The sequence below is a fragment of the Mucor velutinosus genome (genome assembly GCF_035048745.1).
Source record: "Mucor velutinosus strain NIH1002 chromosome Unknown tig00001561, whole genome shotgun sequence".
Taxonomy (NCBI): Eukaryota; Fungi; Mucoromycota; class Mucoromycetes; order Mucorales; family Mucoraceae; genus Mucor; species Mucor velutinosus.
Window position 1 is genome coordinate 1,118,679 of NW_027041903.1, and position 21,083 is coordinate 1,139,761.

The 21,083-nt window shown below is 38.6% G+C and overlaps 4 protein-coding genes across 4 annotated transcripts; 1 reads left to right on the plus strand and 3 right to left on the minus strand.

The window, feature by feature from the left end:
- Positions 1 to 1,740: 1,740 nt before the first annotated feature.
- On the minus strand, positions 1,741 to 3,092 carry ATC70_008523 (uncharacterized protein; the record flags this gene model as incomplete). Its single annotated transcript, XM_064827771.1, has 4 exons — positions 1,741 to 2,096; positions 2,153 to 2,316; positions 2,405 to 2,730; positions 2,820 to 3,092. 4 exons carry the CDS (start codon positions 3,090 to 3,092, stop codon positions 1,741 to 1,743), a joined length of 1,119 nt encoding a protein of 372 aa, XP_064687055.1.
- A 6,273-nt stretch (positions 3,093 to 9,365) lies between these two features.
- ATC70_008524 (uncharacterized protein) lies at positions 9,366 to 14,372 on the minus strand (the record flags this gene model as incomplete). The annotated part of the gene is made up of 1 exon (XM_064827772.1): positions 9,366 to 14,372. The coding sequence occupies one exon, from the start codon at positions 14,370 to 14,372 to the stop codon at positions 9,366 to 9,368; it is 5,007 nt and encodes a 1,668-aa protein (XP_064687056.1).
- A 686-nt stretch (positions 14,373 to 15,058) lies between these two features.
- On the minus strand, positions 15,059 to 16,078 carry ATC70_008525 (uncharacterized protein; the record flags this gene model as incomplete). The annotated part of the gene is made up of 1 exon (XM_064827773.1): positions 15,059 to 16,078. The coding sequence occupies one exon, from the start codon at positions 16,076 to 16,078 to the stop codon at positions 15,059 to 15,061; it is 1,020 nt and encodes a 339-aa protein (XP_064687057.1).
- A 1,356-nt stretch (positions 16,079 to 17,434) lies between these two features.
- ATC70_008526 (uncharacterized protein) lies at positions 17,435 to 20,639 on the plus strand (the record flags this gene model as incomplete). Its single annotated transcript, XM_064827774.1, has 3 exons — positions 17,435 to 18,186; positions 18,241 to 20,442; positions 20,504 to 20,639. 3 exons carry the CDS (start codon positions 17,435 to 17,437, stop codon positions 20,637 to 20,639), a joined length of 3,090 nt encoding a protein of 1,029 aa, XP_064687058.1.
- Positions 20,640 to 21,083: the final 444 nt, after the last annotated feature.

Here is a 21,083-nt window from a genome sequence, read left to right on the forward strand (position 1 = left end):
GCAGCATAATCACATTGCTTCTTACTATTCAAGATTATGCAAATACAGCATATACTGGATGCATCTCAAACCGTGATTTCTCGTGTCAGAGGCGGATTTAGATCGCCGGAGCAACGCCAACCCATTTTTCTCGTCTAGCAGTTACTTATTGCCATTATTGCTCAATTTTTTGGGGACCAAAAAAAAACATGGACAAAATTCGACCAAAAAGCATGAGGGGTACCTCATGGTTTTCATCGAAAATCAAACGATCGCGTTTTTGATCTTGATAATGAAGACTTTTACTATGGCATATATTGAATCAAAATGTTTCTATTAATCTAACGTAACCGCTGAAATCATCTTTGTGGCATTTGGATATGTAAAATTTCGACCTTTTGGCCAGAAACCTCATTTCATATTTTTATAAATTGCTCAGTCAGTTTATTCAAAACATCTACCTTACTTGGTACCATTGGATGCGTCTTGAAAAGTACTTTGAGATTGTATTAGGAAGCAAAGGGTGATCACCACAACTTGTATAGTCGAATCTCACAAAAGAGTTCAATCAAGTCGAAAAAAAAAACAAAATCTGGCCAATCTGGAACAGAAATTTTTTTTTTGGGTTTGAATCAATTTTGACGGCTGGTGAGGCTGGATGGCAGACTCATTGCCCCTTCCATCATGAAGGCAATACAATAATAGATGCATTTGAAGCGTATAAAACGTAGGTAGCAAGTTACATAGCACTATTATTAGTCATGCTATCTTCCTTAAATTCTATATTTAATTACGCCAGTCTATCAAAATGCTTATTAGACCAACTTTTTTCCTTTTTTGAGGCTTTGAAAGTGTCTAGTAGGGACCCAAATTTATTACGTTACAATGAGCATTTCGACTCTTCAGTTGATTTCCTGATCTACGCTTTGCTTTGGTGGAAACCAGCCTACGTTTAGGTGGATCGCGTTGCTACGGGCCTTTAACAGATATTGCAAGATTAACAATAGATAAAGTGTTTGAAGAAACGTGTTTGTTGATTGATAGTAATTTAATACAAAATCTCTAATCATATATGAACTATGCCTGACAAATGCGTGGCAGCTCAGTTTCATATTAGGGCTATAATAGTGTCTATGGACTATAAATTTATCATGGTATTATATTGATTACTTTAGACTTTGCTCGCTTAATTATTTGACAATCAATGTAGCGACTGAAAATCCGTTTACAGTAGTCGCTCTATACAAGGCGGTCCTATATAGGGCTATGTGGGGAATAAGGCTGAAATCTTTCAGATTTTTTTTTTTTACCAGCTATTTAGCCTTAATAGTCTAATTTTATATAAGGCTACAGATTCTAAAAAATTTAGCCTTATCTCATAGTGGTGATTGCTGCAATTGAATTTAGGGCCAATCAGATATTAAAAAATAAAAAGCTTTTATTGAAAAGTAATACATTTAAACGTATATCTGTTTGATTTTTCTCTGCTACTTCCTCCGATCAGATTCCTACGGATAGTTTTCAGCATGGACTTTTCTTTTTCATCCATTGGGATGGTATGGTACAAGATAGTTTCATACGCATGCTTCAACTTCTCCCTTATTTCCTTCGTATCAACATCGTAAATCTCTACTGGTTCTTCCTCTACCTCAAGCTCTTGTGATCCCTGGGTAACATCATCGCCATCCTCGAATTCAACAATCACGGGATTAAAAAACGATTGCATCAGACTCATCTGCATTTAGATCCAAGTCGTTTACTTCATTTACCAATTGAACCCCCATCATTACTTCTGTTTCCAGGAAGTTCAGGGATGATTTCGTTCAACTGCCTGACTAGATCATCGTCTAAAGGTAGCTCGAAAGATGGGAGTACATCCTCCGAGTCGACTCTCTGTCTCTGAGCAAACTTAAAATCAAGGATCTTCGTATGATCCCAGCAATTTTGGATTGTTTGAGGCTTAACTTTGATCCAAGAATCAGCAAGAAAATACAGAGCATCCACCTCATCCATTCTGTATTCCTCGGTAAGATCAAGGCTTACCCCAGCAAGATACTTGTTCACTGCCCTGTAGTATTGGTGCCAACGAAACTGAGCCTTGAAGTTCGCAATGATTCCTATCGAGTGTGTGATTAGAGATGAGTACGGATATCAATGAAATGTGTTGATTTACCGGCATCCAAAGGCTGCAACTTGCTTGTTGTATTTGCTGGAAGGAAAATCAACTTAATGTTGCTGAATTCTTCTTTCAATTTATGCACTGAAGCATTGTCAACCAAGAGAGCAACTTTTCTTCCGGCGTAAACGAAAGACGCATTCAAACGTTTTACGTACTTCCTAAAGATGTCGGTGTTCATCCATGCATTGGGAGATGAATGGTACTCCACGTAATGGGATTGCCCCGATGTTGGTGGTTCTTCTGTACAAAGCAGGTTTTTTGTTTGCTGCCTTTGGTGTCTTTCGTTTCCCAATTACAATGGGGTGCCCTTTATAGGATCCATCATAGTTGGTGATTAGTCCAACTGTGAATCGGTTCTTGCTTTTCTTTGATCCATCTAAAGGTTCCTGACAAATGGTGCGAGTTGGTTGTTGCTCGTAGTATAAGCCAGTTTCATCAAAGTTGAGAATATCCTTGGAATCATATGGCTCCAACAATTCTTCAATCTTTCTGAGTTCTTCGACAATATTAGATGATGTCAAGTCGATTGAGCTTTTTTCACCATATAAATGTCTTGACTTGACACCAATTCTCTTGAAAACATCGGTTAGCCATCCATCTGGGAAATGGATTTGCTTATTCTTTGGCAATTCATGATGCGGTACTTTCTGCGTGCGACTACTTTTGCAAAAGCTGCAATAGTTCCACAATTGACAGGAAGTGATTTTGCATTCATAGCTTGAATGTACTCCAAAATGTCATTGTCCAATTGTGGCATCGTCAAGGCTCTGCTGCTTTTTCCCTTCAAATTTCCTCCTTCGTAAGCTTTGGTCACCTTTTCCTGTGAATTCAAGACGTTCGATACAGTTTTTTTTTGCTTGATTGAGTGATGAAGGTTGAATTCCTTTTGAGCCCATTGACCGAGTTGCATTTGCGTCAGATTAGGAAAGCGCATGTTGTGCATAATAATGCAATACTTTTGCTCGATTGTGAGGCGATTTCTTGATCTTTGATTAAGGCACATGATAGGATATTACGTTCAATAGAAGTGAAATAAACAGATAAATGAATGTTACTGGGGAGATATCAAATTGATTTATTCGATCAACTATTATAATAATAGATTCTACGCGCACGACTTTTTTTGACAGAAGTCACGCGCGTCAGTTAAGGCTATGCGGGCAATAAGGCTAAAAAAAATCTCGCCAAAAAAGTAGCCTTATATAGAGCGACTACTGTATATATTTATTAGCAAGCCCACAAAATGAGCATAAATACGATTGCTGTTATGCGAAATCTCTAACATTAATATTAATTAATTAACAGACGGCGTGAAAAAGCTATTCTCCTACTTTGATGAGATGCGCAGCTGTAATGATTCGCATTACTACATACGTTTCAATCCACATGATTGAAATATTAGTATAGTACATAAATAATAGCATTCTTTTTTGACAGGTATTAAAAGTTAGTGGAAATACATTTCATTACTTCTTTCCATACTTTTATTAAAATTAATCCACCACTTAGTCCTAATACTATTTGTCTAGTAATATTTATTACATATATTACATAGTAAGTTTTGCTCAATACGAATACTAACACCAATCTGCCCATTCCTACTAGTACATCGTTCTTCCCTCTACAAGACCATTGTACTCTCATTACAGTAGCGCACTCTTGACTTTTTGACAAATCACAAAGAAGAGACGATTAATTAAGAGGTTTTGACTGATGAATTCGTAATAATAAGTCGATGATAATAATCAGTTGTCAACTGTGTCTGTGGAATTTGAGGCTTTATATACTAGAATTCACGGAAAAAAAAAGAATAAAAAACAGTAAAGTCAACTTGATAAAGGTATATTTTATTATCAAATTGACAGGTGTAAAATAAACTGAAGTCCCTCTACTGGCCAGGTAGATGATCCTTCTTATATACTATAACAATGGATAAAAGTTCTATTAATTAGATTGACAAATAAGTCAACTCAGATCAACTAATGTCTAATTGTGCTAAAAGACAACTCCAGCAAGCTAATCATGATTTAGCTTTTGCCTGGATGAATAATTAGACTCTCATACGAAGTGCCTTGATCTATCCTTTCTATAAGGATAATTAATATCGATCTAGTAGCATGTATCAGATAGGTACAGTCTTCTTAGTCTATATCAATAGTACATATCTGAGTGTATATCGCTGAGCATACATCTTTAGCATGTATCTGGATATATGGCATGTCTATAGCATATCATATGCATGTCTATAGCATGTCTCATATATAGTACAAGTCTGTAGTACATAAAGTATCTGTAGCTAGTATCACGGATATAAGCATGTGTCTTATAGCGTGGACCATGAAGTGCACATCTGAAGCAACAAGCTCCTCATATTGCATTAATCTTGGTGCTTATCCAGGTATGGTAAACATCCGTAGTCAATGTTGGAATACAAGTATAAGTCTATAGCGCCATCCATGTCCGTGGTGCCATCTATAGCCTATATCTTATACAGTATGAATCTTATAGTACTAGCGTATTTGAAGTCCATATCTTCTTATAGTATAAACCGATATCGTACATCTAATCCAGTGTACATACAGTTTATATCTAAATCTGGTAACTGGATGAACTGTCGGAATGCAGATCATCATAGTGGATGTATTCCACAGGGACATTTGGTACTGGGAGAACCCTGTACCTAATGTACCGTACTACTGTAGTACCACCTATTATATAATATTTCCTGGAAAATGCCGGTACATTTTAAAAAACATTGCTCACATAAAATTATTTACTGGATAATGAACTCAATGATTGCACCTTATATTACTCTTGAATAAAGAAGGATTTAAATTGTTTCCATCTAATTACGCTTTTATTATTACAAACGACAAAATCATGATAAATGACAGATCAACAGAAAATCAACCCGCTGTAAACCGTTTCTCTTTCAATCCCTCAGCCAATCAGATTGCTCAAAAACTCCGCTGACCTAAAAAAAATTTTGCGAGGGTTTCCCCCTGTTTTGATGTGAGGCAAAATTTTAAGCTCCGATATATATAGCAATATAGCGGTTACTATCATCAAATTTCCCTCAGGTGCTAGAGCATGCCTTACTTGCAACACCTAGCTTTTAGATTCTGGTGTTGAGACTCTCAATCATCACTAAAGTAAGTAGCAATAATCAAGTGGAGGCAGCCTATCCATCTCCTAGTCGCGGATAAAGTCTTGTTGAGCTTCAGCGATAGGCACATCCACCACAACGTAATAAAGAGGTATGCTTCGAAAGAAACATAATAAAAAAAAGGAAAAGAAGAAAAGAACATACTACTATAGGGGTATAGTAGCATATAGATAAAAAAAAGGAACACTCACACAAAAAAGCGAGTCAAAAGAAAAGCATAACAACAAATACAACATCAAGGATGTTCAGAACAGCTCATTGTTGTTGCAACAAAAATGCATGCATGAGCAACGTGCATGGTGGTAATAGTCGGATGTCAAGCAACACAAACACGCGCAATTGCATGAGCAACAGCAGTATTATAAGTGTGCAATACAACATAGCGACTAATGTTGTTTCATGTGAAGCGACAGAGGCAACACAAACAACAACCCACGGCCATATAACAAAGTAGTACTACAACGGCAATACAGATATATAGCAGTACATCATGCTTGTTGTTCGTACATACGAAGCAACAACATCGCAAGCATCCGTTGAGCTGATCATATCACAGCCAACGAAAGAAAAAGAAATCGTAACAAAGCAAACATCATGAATACATTATCACGAGAAAAAAAAAGCAATAATACAAACGTCCAGAGAAGTTTTATATCATTGCGACCAAAAGAAAAAAAAGCTACTTACCACTTGCCACAGCCACGGATAGACCAGCAGAGAATAGACAACTACCAGAGATAGACCAGAGAGCAAACATACAACCGAGACAGCAGACCAAGAAGAAAGACCAGATTAGCAGCAGCAACATCAGCAGCAACACCAGCATCATAGAAAAACCAAAGAACGAACGGCACCAGAGACCAGACAAAGATTAAAGAAGCAACCACCAGAGATAGAGACCAACGAAGCAACCGCCAGACATAATAAACCAAAGAAGCAAATAGCAGAGATAGCAGAGAAGTAATGGCAGCAGCACCGACGTCAAACAGGCAGAAAATTATCGAAACCTAATAAACAAATTCGATTAGTACTGATTTTACGTCTTCTAGTGCTCGTTATCGAATAGTACCTACTATATTCCACTTTAAAGAATCAGTATTAAGCACTTCTAACAGTGCAAGGCCGTGTTATCAGAAGCTAGAGTGTTATTTTCAATCAAAAGGGTTCCAAAACCAATGTGGTTTGATATTAAACGCGTTTTGCAAAAAGGGTAAAAAAAAAACGAGGGTATGGAAAAAAATGAGTGGGCGCCTTAACCGACGTCACGGCCAGTAGATTTGGCCTCAGCCGTCTGCCGTGGCAGCCGTAACTGCTGCACTTTAATTTGAAATTGTGCAGTGGGTATTTTCGTGTTCAAATTCGACTTGATTTCACATTCTTTAAACGTTTTTGCTAAATTTGACTATGAAAATTGTCCTTGTTATACTTTACTTTCTGACGCATCTATAAAGAGTCAATGAGGGCGCATCGAATGATGCTGGTTGCGTTCAGCTTTCAGACCAAAAATAATGAGCAATTTGCAAAAGTATGAAAACAGGTTTTCTGTGAATATGTCAAAATTTAGCTTATGAAAGCTCCAGAGAAACAACTTCTGATGTTTTATTTTATCTTTACGATTAATTTGATCTAATATGTATCATAGGAAAAGTCTTCATTTTTGCGGTGAAAAACGCGATCATTTGATTTTCAAGAATCTTCCCTTGCTAATACTCATGTGAAAATGACAATTTTTAGTAAATTTGCAATGACTCAAAAAAATTGAGATAAAGCACCAGTAAGAGAAGCGTAGCCAAGAGAAGGCGTGTGGTGCTATTCCAAGCGCTCAAAACGCTTTATAGCATGAGTTATTCGCGCTTCAAAATGGCTACGTTTGGACAGAATTTGGCCTGAAAATAAGGCGTAGTAGTATTTTGTGCTGACAAAGAAGTGAGTAAATTACAGTTCTGTCTAATGTCCTTGATGTTTTGCATTGTATAGAGCTCAATCTCTAAGTTATAGACACTTTTATTCTAATCCTGACCATCAGATCTTTCAGATCTTTCTTTCTGAGATGCTCGATTACAGTGATTTTAAAACTTGAGCGTCAGCGATGCAGTGAAATCAGGTTTAGATAGATTTCACAAAAAAATTAAAGCAATAACAAAAATACAATAGAAATCAACTGTATTTTGTTTTGTGTATAAAATGAACTGAAGACTTTGGAATTGAGTAAAAAAAAAAAGAAGATTATTTATACCTTTGCAACTAGCTTGTAGGCTTAGTGATGATAGAGAGCAGTAGGTGCTGCTATTATGATATCTGGCAAATGTTGTTGATGTTTGATTTAAAGCGCTAATCAATGCAAGAGCACTGGCCATAAAGGTCGATTTGAGTAACCTTGATGGGCTTGGATGAGCTATTGTCATAGCATGATTTAATGTAGCCTTGACAGTTTAAGGTGTGCTGTTTGTTATTGAAGTGTGGAACCCTTTATCTGGGAGATTGTGCAACTATAGCAGCAGGGCATAGTTGTCATATTTGAATATGCTTGTTATTGATTTGATTCTATTTGGATAAAGATACCATCACTTATTACGACCATCATGGGTGTGATTGAATACACTGTGATCAGGAGTGATTCATTCACACGATGTGCGATATAAGCATGCATCTTTACTTTAGTATTTTTAAATGGTTTTTTGATGTACATTTGAGCGCTTTCATTAATAGATCCAAATAGCATGAATTTGAATGAGTGCTATTTGATGAACTTTGGTTTTCAATTAAGTTGCGTTTGGGTGGCTATTTCATTACAGTATTGAGCAGTTTAAATGAGAAGAGAAAGAAAAGAAAAAAAAGCATGTTTTGTTCATTTTTTGAAGAAATCAACAGTATATCAAGCTATTGACAGCCTCATAACTCCCACCAGTGAATATCAATCAGCTATTGATCCAGCTTAGCTTGCCCTTTTAAAGAAATGAACCTTATTAAACATGTCATTTTCTGAAGTAGATTGCCAGAATTTTGAGTTGATAGGATATGATGGCCTCTTCTTGTTATTGCTGTTGGGAGCGCTTATTCATCATGTCCCCATCTCATGATTTCCAAATAGTGTGGAGACTACATTGTTATTACTCGTTAGATATCTAACCTGATGCTGCAAAAGAGCTTTAAAATCGCCGTAGTAAGCTCATTTGAATTGAACACTTTTGGCGCGGTAAAGGTAGTCTTCAACCGCCATTATTTTTGGTATAACTGGCGAATAATGCTCAATATGCATTTACTATTTTTTTGACAATTGCTATTGCTCTCGTCAGAAGTGAAAAATAGGCTCACTATATGAGAAATGTTATCAAAGTATGCAAATTCTCTCTAGATCTGATCATTTGACACATAGTTGTGCATGCAGTAAAAAGGGGGTTAAAAAAGCAGGTAGAATACTGTTAAAATCCTTCTTTATTTGAAATTAGGATAATGTGCAATAAAATGTATATTCTACGTCTCTATTTATATTATTTGGTTTATATCTCTTATCTGGCAGCAGTTTAGTAGTTGCCAGTGATTCCATTACTTTATATATTTTTGTTGGGTCATTTAGTTGTTGATCTGATGGATCAAGAACGGTATTTCAATATATGGTTTTTGAATCATGCGTAAAGAATAGCTCTTTATTGTTGAGCCTGTATCCTTTTTAGGTATATTTATGTTACAACACATTACAATACCCTTGACATTTACTTTAGTATCTGTCATCTCTTATTTTAGAGCATTTAACCCTTGCTATCATCATGCTAATACTATTATTATGCATGCCTATCTGCTGATGGTAGCATGGTTTGATTGAGATGACATTTATTTTGGGTTTTGTTTATGATGGGAATCTAGTCTAGTTCACTTCATGCCTCCCCGCTAAACGCAAACAAGATTTGCGTTGACCCGGTATGCAGCAAATTTAGAAGACTTAAATTCGAAATGAAATCAGAGATATTGGAAAGGAAAAAATTATGTATTATGTATATATATATATATATATATATTTAAAGAGATATTTTAGGTAGGATATTATTTAGATTTCGTATTTCTTGCACGTTTTTGGCGGCGAGTATTTGTTTGAGGCAATTTTGTTTGGCGTTTCTTAGATTTGTTGATAGTATTCTTAATTGAAGTATCATTGATTTCTTTTCTAGATGCCTCTCGTCTTTCAAGTTCTTTCATTTTCTTCCAGTAATTGGTAATAGGAGTAGGTGTGGAGAATAGATCAGGGGTAAGCCAGTCATTCTCTCTTTCACCGTAACCACACCATTTGGTCAGATATTCGTATGTGCCATCGGGGAGCACTCGATGATCACGAATTTCTTCTACCTCATATACTTGCGCTTCCAATGCTGTTTCGTCTAATGAGACAACTTTTAATTCAGAGGGCGTATATTCACGATGTAGCAATTCGCTAGTATCATCTTTTAGTACATACGTTCCTGCTTGAGTACGTCGCACCACAATATATGGTCCTGAATATAGCGGGGCTAGTTTATTCGATCGACCTTCTGCGTAACGTACCATTACAGGTGTACCAGCTGGAATATCTTCGATTATGTAGTGTTTCTTGTTGAATTTCTCGCGATATATTTTAGCCAATTCATCAGTTCGTTGTTGTATAGCAGGAAAGACAATGTCATTCATGGTTTCAGCTCTTTTTTGTAGCTCTTCCAGTGTCAATGCTTTCCTGTTATTTCTATTAATTTTCTTAGGGTCCAATGTTACTTGTCTTGCAAACATCAAGCTGAAAGGGGTGCTTGCTGTGCGATCACGGACTTTCATGTTTATAGCTAGTTGTACAATAGGCAAACGGTTATCCCAGTTTCTGGTGTCATTCCCACACATTTTCCTTAGTGTTGCAGTTACAGTTTTCACAGAATTTTCACTATGACCATTTCCCTGTGCGTAGTAAGGAGTGCTTTGTATCATGCCAATGTTTAATGATTTATAGATGTATTCTGATAGTTGAGATTTGAATTCTCTTCCATTATCAGATAAGGTAACATTCACTGCTAAACCATAATCTCCATAGATTGAGACCAAGATGTTAGCGATTGTGTCACTTTGTTTGTTTGGTGTAGGACGAGCAATGATGTATTTGGTACAGATGTCTACAACCACAAGAATATAACAATTGCCTCTTTCCGTTACTGGTAAGGGTCCAATCATATCCATGCTAATGAAATCAAATGGTTCATACGACACTACACTTCTTGCTGGGTTGAATCCTTTCTTTGCAATATTATGCAATTGACATTCCTTACAAGACAGCAAAAGTTCTTTGGCGTCCTTATAGATGGAGTTCCAATGAAGACCATGATAAGTGTGAATGTGCTTAACCACAGCCGCAATCCCAAAATGTCCTACCTTATGTGCATCTTGGATGATCTTTTTACGATCTTGTTGAGGTGGACAAACATAATCAGTTGTGGTTTGTTTAAATTCTTTGCTACTGAGCTTTATCGCTAGGACATTTAGATTGGGGTCTTTGGAATGAACTTCCTTTTGTTTAACGATTTTGTTCCCGGTAGTTCTTCGTAGCAGGATTAGCTTGTGTAGTTTCTTAATCTGTTGTTCATATTCATCAGCTAGCTCTTCATCTTCGGTTATGGCAGGGTACAATCTCGATAGTCGGTCAGCAAGAATGTTTTCCATTCCTTTGATGTGAGCTACTGAGAAATTGTATTCTCCTAAAATTTCCAGATACCCTTGAAGAGTGCTGTTCAGTGTTGATGATGTAAAAAGATACGTTAGGGCCAAATGATTACATAAAACAGTTATATCATTGTGCCCCCATAATAAAGCTTTGTATTTTTCAAAACCAAACACAATGGCTGCAGTTTCTCTTCGGTTAGTAGACCAATTTCGTTCTGCACTATTCAAAGATCTGCTTGCGAATGCTATATGCTTAATGCGTCCCATTTCATCCTTTTGGAATAGACAGGCTGATATTCCCAGAACGCTGGCATCAGTTTGCATGAAGTATGGCTTTGATGGATTAGGTGCATAAAGGATTTGACTAGACATGAGTATTTGTTTGATTCTTTGGAGTCTATCAGTATGTAAGGATGTCCATTTTGCAGTGATTTTTTTCTCATTTCGTAGACTGTCAATAGGAGCAGCTATTTTAGACAGCATTGGACAGTAGTTTCTTAAATGGCTGATAATACCCATAAGACTACGGACCTGTTTCGTTGTCTTTGGGATTTCCCATGACTCAATGTTTGATAGTCTTTTTGTATCAATTTTTGTGGTATCTTTACTGATGATGAATCCAAGCAGATAGACACTTGTTTGGAAGAATGAACATTTATCTGTATTGATACGTAGATTTACTCTACTCAATCTCCTTACCACTAAATTAACCATTAGTGCATTAAATTCTGCGTTTCTAGCATACACCACGATATCGTCTAAGTAGTGGCAGACTCCTGCTTGGATTTCATTGCCAATTTGAGTGGTGTCTTTGTTTTGTTTTATGTATAATTTCTTTACTTCATCTTTCAACTCTTGTTCAATGCCATCGAATAAAACGCTCATTGTATAGACAAACTGGCTTACAAGGAATTTTAACCCAAAAGGGGCTCTGGTCCATTGGTACGTCAAATTGTTATGACTAAATATGAGGCAACGTCTTGATTCTGGTGATACAGGAAATGCAAAATAAGCTTGCTTTAGATCCAAAACACTTATGACATTAGCGTTACCAACAACCTTGCTGAAGATTTCATCTATTTTTGGTACAGCAAAGTTCTCATGACAGTCTTTATCCGAGATGGCAGCATTTATTCTTCTTAAATCGCAACAGATTCGAAGCTTGCTAGTTTTCCCGGTGAGTGGATCACGTTTAGGTACAGCCAATAAAGGTGAGTGAAAGGTTGGATCAGGTTTGGTACGCTCGACAATGCCATCTTTTAGCCATTCTTCTAGCTGTGATTTGATTTCTGCATTTGCATTTACCGCTAATGGATATTGTCGAACGAAACAATCACTGGGATCCGAAATTTTGATTCTTACAACTGATTCTGGCATTGTACATGCTGCATCACTTGGGATAGCCCTGTTTTCGTCCAAAGCTGATTGAATTTGTGCTAGCAATTCTTTTCTTTCGCTTGGAGTACCATAATCAGCCTTTTCAGGATTGAATTTGTTTTGTTGATCGTGATTTATATCCTCAAACTGCTTCATTTCTTTGTCCTTTTCTGAATCAGGAAATTTATATGCTACTCCTTGCAGGTAGATATTCAATTTGGGTAGAATATCGACACCAAGTAACACATCAAATTCAGTAGACAACTCATCATTAAATTTAATGACCTCGAATTCATGAGCGAATTTGATATTGTTTGTATAAGTTACTTCCATAGGTTCAGTTTTACCAATTCTTGTTACCGTACTGTTCTTGTTATCATCATTTACAGACAAGAAATTGAGAAAGCCATTTGTTTTATACGTTTGTATGTTTGAAAACGATTTATTTAATATGCTTTTATTGATGAAACTAATATCCGATCCGGGATCCACTTTTCCGATGATTCTTCTACCATTTAATAGAAGAGGCGTGATTAGTTTCATGTTGTTTTTGCTTTCGTTTGTCTTTTTAGACTTACATTTGTAAATTTCGTTTTCATATGCTTCTTTTAAAGCTTGGGTCATCACGTCAGTTTCATTTTCTTCTTTAGTATCAGAAGTAGTAGACACGGACAATACGTTGATTCCATCACCAGCGCCCTTTTGGCGTTTGGCCATTCGATATTCTTCACAAGTATGGCCATGCTTCCAGGGGCGACCACAATGGCGGCAAGGGTTAGGGTTCTTGGTAGCAGCCCTATTGGGCAGATTTCGATCACCAAGCATTCTTGCCTTTGGCAAAGCAGAAGATGTGGTGGCAGATGAGCCAGAGGTAGCAACAATAGGGGGTTCAACAGAGCCAAACTTGCGCTTGGTGTCCTTTCCTAGCATCAATGATTGGGGAGTCTTTTCACCAAGAAGATCTACGGCAGCATTGTGAATTTCCGTGGTAGTCCAGGCTTGTCTCTTGGTATTTGAAAGGAGCACAGTACAAATGTTCAGCTGCCAGGACTCGGGTAAAGACAACAAAAAGACATCACCAATTGTCAAATCATCACGATGATAGCCGGCCTCACCAACAGTGCGGAAGAAACGATTGGAATATTCATCGACAGATTCATGGAACCCAATTTCCATATTCATCACAGCACGACGCTTATGTATTCTTGAAACTACTGTCCCAAACTTCTTGCTGAAAACCAACTTGACATCGTGCCAGACATTGCACTTCATGACCACCGTCTTCATCCAGTCATCCAATTCATACGACAACGTGAGGGGAATGTACTTGCGCCATACGGTTTCGATGTCTTGGCCAGAAGAATACACAATTTTTTCGAATTCTGAGAGGAAATGATCAACAGAACGATATGCCTCCTCATGTGGAAATGGTTTAGCTTTGTTATCCTCCAGTTGGAATTTGGGAAGATCTCTCTTGGAAATTTTTAAGCCAGTGGACGATGAGTTAGCGGCAGCGGAAGCCTTGGTGGCAGCAGCAGTAGCAGCAGCAGCAGCCTTGAGACCATCGGTAAGTGTTTTGACATGCTTGTCTAAATTGTTTACTTTTTCACGGAGTAGGTTGGCTTCATCAACATTGACATTGGAATGGCTCAGAGCTTTCAAGTATGCTATTTGCGCATTTTCCTTTTGGAGTAGAACCTTCTTCAGAACTTCAGTCAACGTTGGCGGCTTCGTAACAGGTGGAGCAGGTTGTGGTGAGGTAGCGTCAGGGTTGACAATTTCTTCACCTTTAGTGGATATAGTAGGCGCAGGAGACGGGGTGCCAACGAGGTTTGTATGCGGGTCAGCCGCGAGATCCATCTCATTGAGGCGTTCAGTTGTTGCAGAAACTGAGGCAGGTAAGGATGCGTTGCCATCCTCCATGATGACGTCCTCTTCCATGGGATTAGGTGAGCCAGCACGAGATGACAGTGGGGAGTTACCAGACAGAACAGACGACATAACGAAATCAATGATTGATTGTAACAGTAAAAAATGCAGTAAAAAGGGGGTTAAAAAAGCAGGTAGAATACTGTTAAAATCCTTCTTTATTTGAAATTAGGATAATGTGCAATAAAATGTATATTCTACGTCTCTATTTATATTATTTGGTTTATATCTCTTATCTGGCAGCAGTTTAGTAGTTGCCAGTGATTCCATTACTTTATATATTTTTGTTGGGTCATTTAGTTGTTGATCTGATGGATCAAGAACGGTATTTCAATATATGGTTTTTGAATCATGCGTAAAGAATAGCTCTTTATTGTTGAGCCTGTATCCTTTTTAGGTATATTTATGTTACAACACATTACAATACCCTTGACATTTACTTTAGTATCTGTCATCTCTTATTTTAGAGCATTTAACCCTTGCTATCATCATGCTAATACTATTATTATGCATGCCTATCTGCTGATGGTAGCATGGTTTGATTGAGATGACATTTATTTTGGGTTTTGTTTATGATGGGAATCTAGTCTAGTTCACTTCAGTGCAAACATTTGGGTAACTTTGGTTGCTAATAATCAGATTCAGTGCTTTTATATTTAATTTTTTATTCAAGTAAATGAGTAGAGTAGAGTAGAGTAATATAGGAATAATAGGGATATACCATAGCATGTTTAAGATGAGCTTCTGACTTGATGCAATTATTGAGAAGGGCTTTCCATTTCAATCTTAAATTGGTCAAAATCAGCCTCTTTAACGTTGAACTGATATCCTTCGTCCAAGAGATGCCCAATCATATCTTCTAGGTTGCCTTCTTTGATCAGCAGTTTGATGTTGTAAGTGGGCACTCCCTTCATTGCTTTTACTATGCGCTTGATATTGTTTCTGCCTACAATTAATGGTGTTGTATGCACATCGATAATCAAGGTATTAATTTTAGGGTATTTGATCCTGATGTATTCCAATTGATCTGATCGACACTCCTGTTTGAACGTTACTTTCTTGACGCTATTCATAGCCTTGACAATAGGCACTGCCCAAGTCTCTACAAAGGTCTTTTCGTGCACATTGTCTGCGAGATGAAGATGGATTGTCAACTCTTCCAATGTTGAACAATGCTGCAAGAATTCCTCCATAAGAAACAATGATCCAAGACTTCCGTTCAGTGTGAGGTGGACTAAAGATTTGAAATCCATGATAAAGCTGTCGATGCCGACGCCTGCTTGAATTTGGTTAGCATCGAGCACCAACACCATTTCACGCAACGTGTCTTTGAATGCAATCAAGGCGTCATCGTAGGCATTGGAAGAGTACAAAGGATATGGTAAAACCTGCAATCTATCAAACTTTGCTGTTGATGCTTTTGCAATCTTGCATGCTGTGCGAAAGAAGCTGTGTCCAGAAGATAACCGCCCTGTCATCTTTTCCATGTTTGGCGTGAGTATAAAGTGCAATAAACCTTCTAGAAGGGCATACATAATGTCACTCTCTTGAAAATGTATACGCTTGACAAGCTTTCCATAGCGCGGATTTCTGCATAAATGACCGTAGAGTGAAAGAGCATCTGCTTCAGATCTGATAGTGATTTGTTTACCAAACATCAATGGCTCTGCGAGATGACTCCAACGCTTGCAAACCAAACGACATACGGCAACATCTGCGGTGGACACGTTGTAGTCTATAATTTTCGCTATCAACTCGTCAGGGAGATTTCTAATCATGGTTGAAGTATAGGTTCTCAAGAAAGAGCGAATGAAAGAATAAAAATGGCCTATAAAGGAATGGACGTTGATTTCTCAGATGCACGAAAAAAAGCGACTCAAATCTATCAATGTATCAACAGTGAATCAGCTTGACCATTGGACGGATTTCTTATTAACTTTTAGTATGTCTGCTGGGCCAATTGCTTATGCTTTCCACAAAGGTGTTGAAATCAAGATAACTTAATTTACATATTGTACGTCATTGCAAACGACTCGATGCAAATGTAAGCAAGTCGTTTTAGCTGAGATCTATAGCGGATCCTATTACATAATATTCACTTTGTAGATGGCAGTTGTGCAATGCATTTGGCATTCTGTTTTGACGCACGCCTTGAAATGGCATGGCAGAAACATGAGTGAAACGTGAGAACAAGCATTGGTGTACCTTAATCTAGATAATGGCTATCCTAGGAATGTTCAGCACACGGATCTTTTATCAAAAACTTTTTGTGTCATGAAATTTTGCGTTAATTTCGCCTATGCTTTGTGAAATAGAGAGCGGGGCCCTTCTTCTATATTTAAACTCTTCTGGAAGGTGTAATATGTGTTACTGATCTTCAAACCATTTAGATATAGCTTGTTATTTAGTGGAAAGAAATGTAGGAAGATCACCGTATCCAAAGAGATCCACTCTTTTCAGATCTAGCTCTAGTCATTTCTTGTAATATTCATGATGCATGGTGTATGTCAGTACAGGTGGCATGTGTATATTAGATACGGTGCGTTTTCGTAAAGGTATTACAGAAATTTGTAAATAGGCAAACTTGCAGCATGTGGTTTCGAAGAGCCAGCAAAATGCTAGAAAATGACTAAATTTGGTACGAATCCGACTGTAGTTTAAACACTATGGCCAATCGCACTATTGACGCAAAGGCTATAGTTTCTTCTTTGTTTTCTGACGTTTCTATACGAAACAGAACCTTGATGCAATTCAACTACAGATGGCGATGAAATGTGCCTTGTTTTGCAATGATTGCAGTGAAAGTTTGCTATTAAACAATGTATACGAGTACAGCGTCGGTTAGGCATGTCATGGCACAAGCGTCGCATCCATTTGGGCACATGGATTGAGCATTTGGGAAGAAAGTTGTAATTTTCTGTTCGTTATGCGCTACAGTGCTGATCTAAGCCAATTAGAGATTCAGAATTGCCCTAATGGGTCGCTTTATCATAGATCGTATTTCGCGCAACTTGTAATTTCTGATTGTTCCATGCTCAGTTTCAAGAGAAAACGTATATATAACAAGACAGTGATACTGACCTCTTCTTGTTTCTTCCTTCTGTGATTTATAATTTTTCTTATTTGTATTTTATATGGACAGTAACCAACAATCAAAGAAGGAAAATATTACATTTGATGATGCTCAGGATGGCAGCAAGAGATACCAAGCTAATCACACTGAAAAGTCGTTGAGTAGAGAGACGACACTTGCTGGTAGCGATGCTGGCGATGATAAGCGATCTCTCTTACAAAAGGTGCTGATGAGAAAGAAGAATCTGATCCGACGCAATTCCACAGTCAATATGCCATCTGTAGAAGGCCCCCCTTATCACACCATGAAGATTGAAACCGTCGCTCAACTGATGAAGTCTGATCTGCAAGATGGTTTGTCCGAGTCAGTCATTGCCGAAAAGCACGCAGAGTTTGGTTACAATGAAATGGAAGGTGATGGCGGTGTCAACCCTGTCAAACTGATGATGAAGCAATTCTTCAATGTGCTGGTTCTCATTCTGGTTATTGCTATGGCTGTTTCTTTTGCATTCAAGGACTGGATTGAAGGCGGTGTTATTGCTTTCATCATGCTCCTGAATGCCGGTATTGGTTTCGCTCAAGAGTACAAGGCCGAAAAGACCATGGATTCGCTGCGTCAAATGGCCTCTCCTACTGCTCAGGTTATCCGTGATGGCCAGCAAAAGACTATTGCTACCAAGGAACTTGTTCCCGGTGATATCATCATCCTCAAGAATGGCGATGTTGTTGGTGCGGATTGTCGTGTGATTGAGTCTTTCAATATGGATGTTGATGAAGCTTTGCTCACTGGTGAGTCATTGCCTGTCAATAAGATGTAAGTGTTTGTCACTGTGTGCACACATCGATTGATAACTAATTGTATCTATAGTAATGATGTGCTTGATACTGCAGAAGTGCCCCTTGGTGATCGCGTCAACATGACCTATTCTAGCACTACTCTTAGTAAGGGTCGTGGTAAAGCTATGGTGACATCCATTGGTATGCAAACTGAAATCGGTAAAATCGCTAAACGCTTGCTTGACAGTGGTGACAATGCCCGTACTCCTCTTCAAAAGTCATTGGATCGTATGGCCATTGTGCTCTTGGTGGTTGCCATCATTTCTCTCATCATTGTCTTTGCTGTTGCCAAGTTTCAAATCGATGACCAAGTGGTTCTCTATGCCATCTCTACTGCTATTGCTGTTATCCCTGAAGGTTTAATTGCTGTTGTTACCTTGACTCAAGCATTTGGTGTCAATGCCATGGCTAAAAGCAATGCTCTTGTTCGTCGCTTGGTTGCTCTGGAAAACTTGGGTTCTGTTACCAATATTTGCTCTGATAAAACGGGTACTTTGACCCAGTCCAAGATGGTCTTGACTCGCTTCTGGCGACCTGACACTGGCTTTTACAAGGTATCTGGTCTTGGTTTTGACATTGAAGGCGAGGTGACCTCCGAAGATCAAGACGGTGGTGTTATTGATAAGAAGAACATGAACCACGGTTTGCGTCGTTTGGTCCAATCTGCTGCTCTGTGTAATATGAGTGAAATACGTGAAAATCATGAAACTCAAGAACACTACGGTATTGGCGATCCTACTGAAATTGCCCTGCAAGTGTTTGCTCACAAAATGGACATGGGCAAGCCTCTTCTCACTGATGCTAATAATACAACGGATGGTGGCTGGAAGCTCCTCTCTGAATATCCTTTCGACTCTTCCATCAAGCGCATGAGTGTCCTTACTGAAGAACGTAATGGTGATTTGATTGGCTTCATGAAGGGTGCTACTGAACGTGTGCTCGAGTGCTGTTCCAGCATTCAATTATCGGATCAAGATGAAATCAGGGATATCAGTCAACAAGAGCTTCAAGACCTTGTTTTGCCTAATGTGGAGACTCTGGCCAAGGGTGGCCTTCGTGTTCTTTCTCTTGCTGCAAAGCGTATTCCTAGAAAAACCATGACGGGCGAGGTGAGCTTTTCTACTTTTGAGCGTGAAGAAATCGAAAAGGACATGGTCTTCTTGGGCATCTGTGGTATCTACGATCCTCCTCGTGCTGAGTCCAAGGATGCTGTTGAAAAGTGTCATAAAGCTGGTATTACTGTACACATGCTGACCGGTGATCATATTGCTACTGCTACTGCTATTGCTCGTGAAGTGAGCATCATTCCTGCTGAAGGCGATGTCAGTGATCTCGTCATGTCTGCTCAAGCCTTTGACAAGCTCTCTGAAGAGACGATTGATCAACTGCCTACATTACCCCTCGTCATTGCTCGCTGTAGCCCTGACACCAAAGTCAAGATGATTGAGGCTCTTCATCGTCGCAAGCGCATCAGTGCCATGACGGGTGATGGTGTCAATGATAGTCCCTCTCTCAAAGAATCTGATATCGGTATTGCTATGGGTCAAGGTGGATCTGATGTCGCCAAGCAAGCCTCTGACATTATTTTGGTGGATGATAACTTTGCTACTATTGTGGCTGCGATTCAAGAAGGCCGTCGTGTCTTTGCCAACATCTCCAAGTTTGTGGTGCACATGGTCTCTGTCAATGTTGCTGAATTGACTCCCTTGCTTCTCTGTTTGGTCTTTAGAGAGGGCAACAACATTGTATTCCCACTGTCTCCCATCCAAATCTTGTTCAACAACTTGGTCACCAGTGCTCCTCCTGCTATGGCTTTGGGCCTTGAAAAGGTACATCCCGAGCAAATGCTTGTGAGGCCCAGAACCAGCAAGGAATCTCTCTTTTGTAACCGCAACATCATTGATATCTTGTACTATGGTGTCATGATGGGTTTGATCTGTATGGCCAATTATGCTATTGTCATCTACGGCTATGGTGAAGGCAGCCTTGGTATCAACTGTAACCACTCTTTCAACGCCAATGAATTCCGTGATACCTGTGTTGATGTCTATCGTGCTCGCGGCGCCTTGTTTGTCACCATGACAGTTTTGCTCTTGCTTCATGCCCATACTTGCCGTGATCTGGTCAACCCCACTTGGACCTGGAAGCACTTGACTGGCGATCAAAACTACTACATGTACTGGTCTTGGTTGTTTGGTTTTGGTATCATGTTTATCGTACTCTACGTGCCTGTGTAAGTAGTCTGTATAATTGTTTTTATCAGCCATCGTACTCACATTCTTTTACTTTTATAGTGTCAATACTGAAGTCTTCAAGCATCTGCCAATTACCTGGGAATGGGGCATGGTTGCTGCTTCTGTCGTTGTTTATATCATTTTGGCAGAGTTCTACAAGCTCATCAAGAGAAAGTTCTTTGCCATCAAGAAGTAATTTGCATCTTTATACATACATCATTCACTCTATTTATCTATTTGTATTATATAATCATTATTCTTAATAAAATATGACATTTCTCTTGCTCAAGCAGAGAAAAAAATTTTAGACTTACACATATATACTTGCCAAGAAGCTTTCAGGGCACACACACAACGTGCAATTAGTCTCTGTGTAACTATAAATCAAATAGAATCCCAATAATTAGCCTGCTTCCTCTTTTCTTTCGCTTTCATCCACATATTTACATCAAAGGAGGGGGAAAACCCAAGACAAAATTCATTATACACACACATATCTTGAGCCCTGACCCTTTCCTTCCTTCCTTTATTAAATACCTCCGAATACATATATACCCCTCTCTCTCTCTCTCTCTCTCTCTCTGTGTGCGTGTGTGTCTGTTTATCGCACATTGCTCTTCTTTCTTTTTTCTCTTTCTTG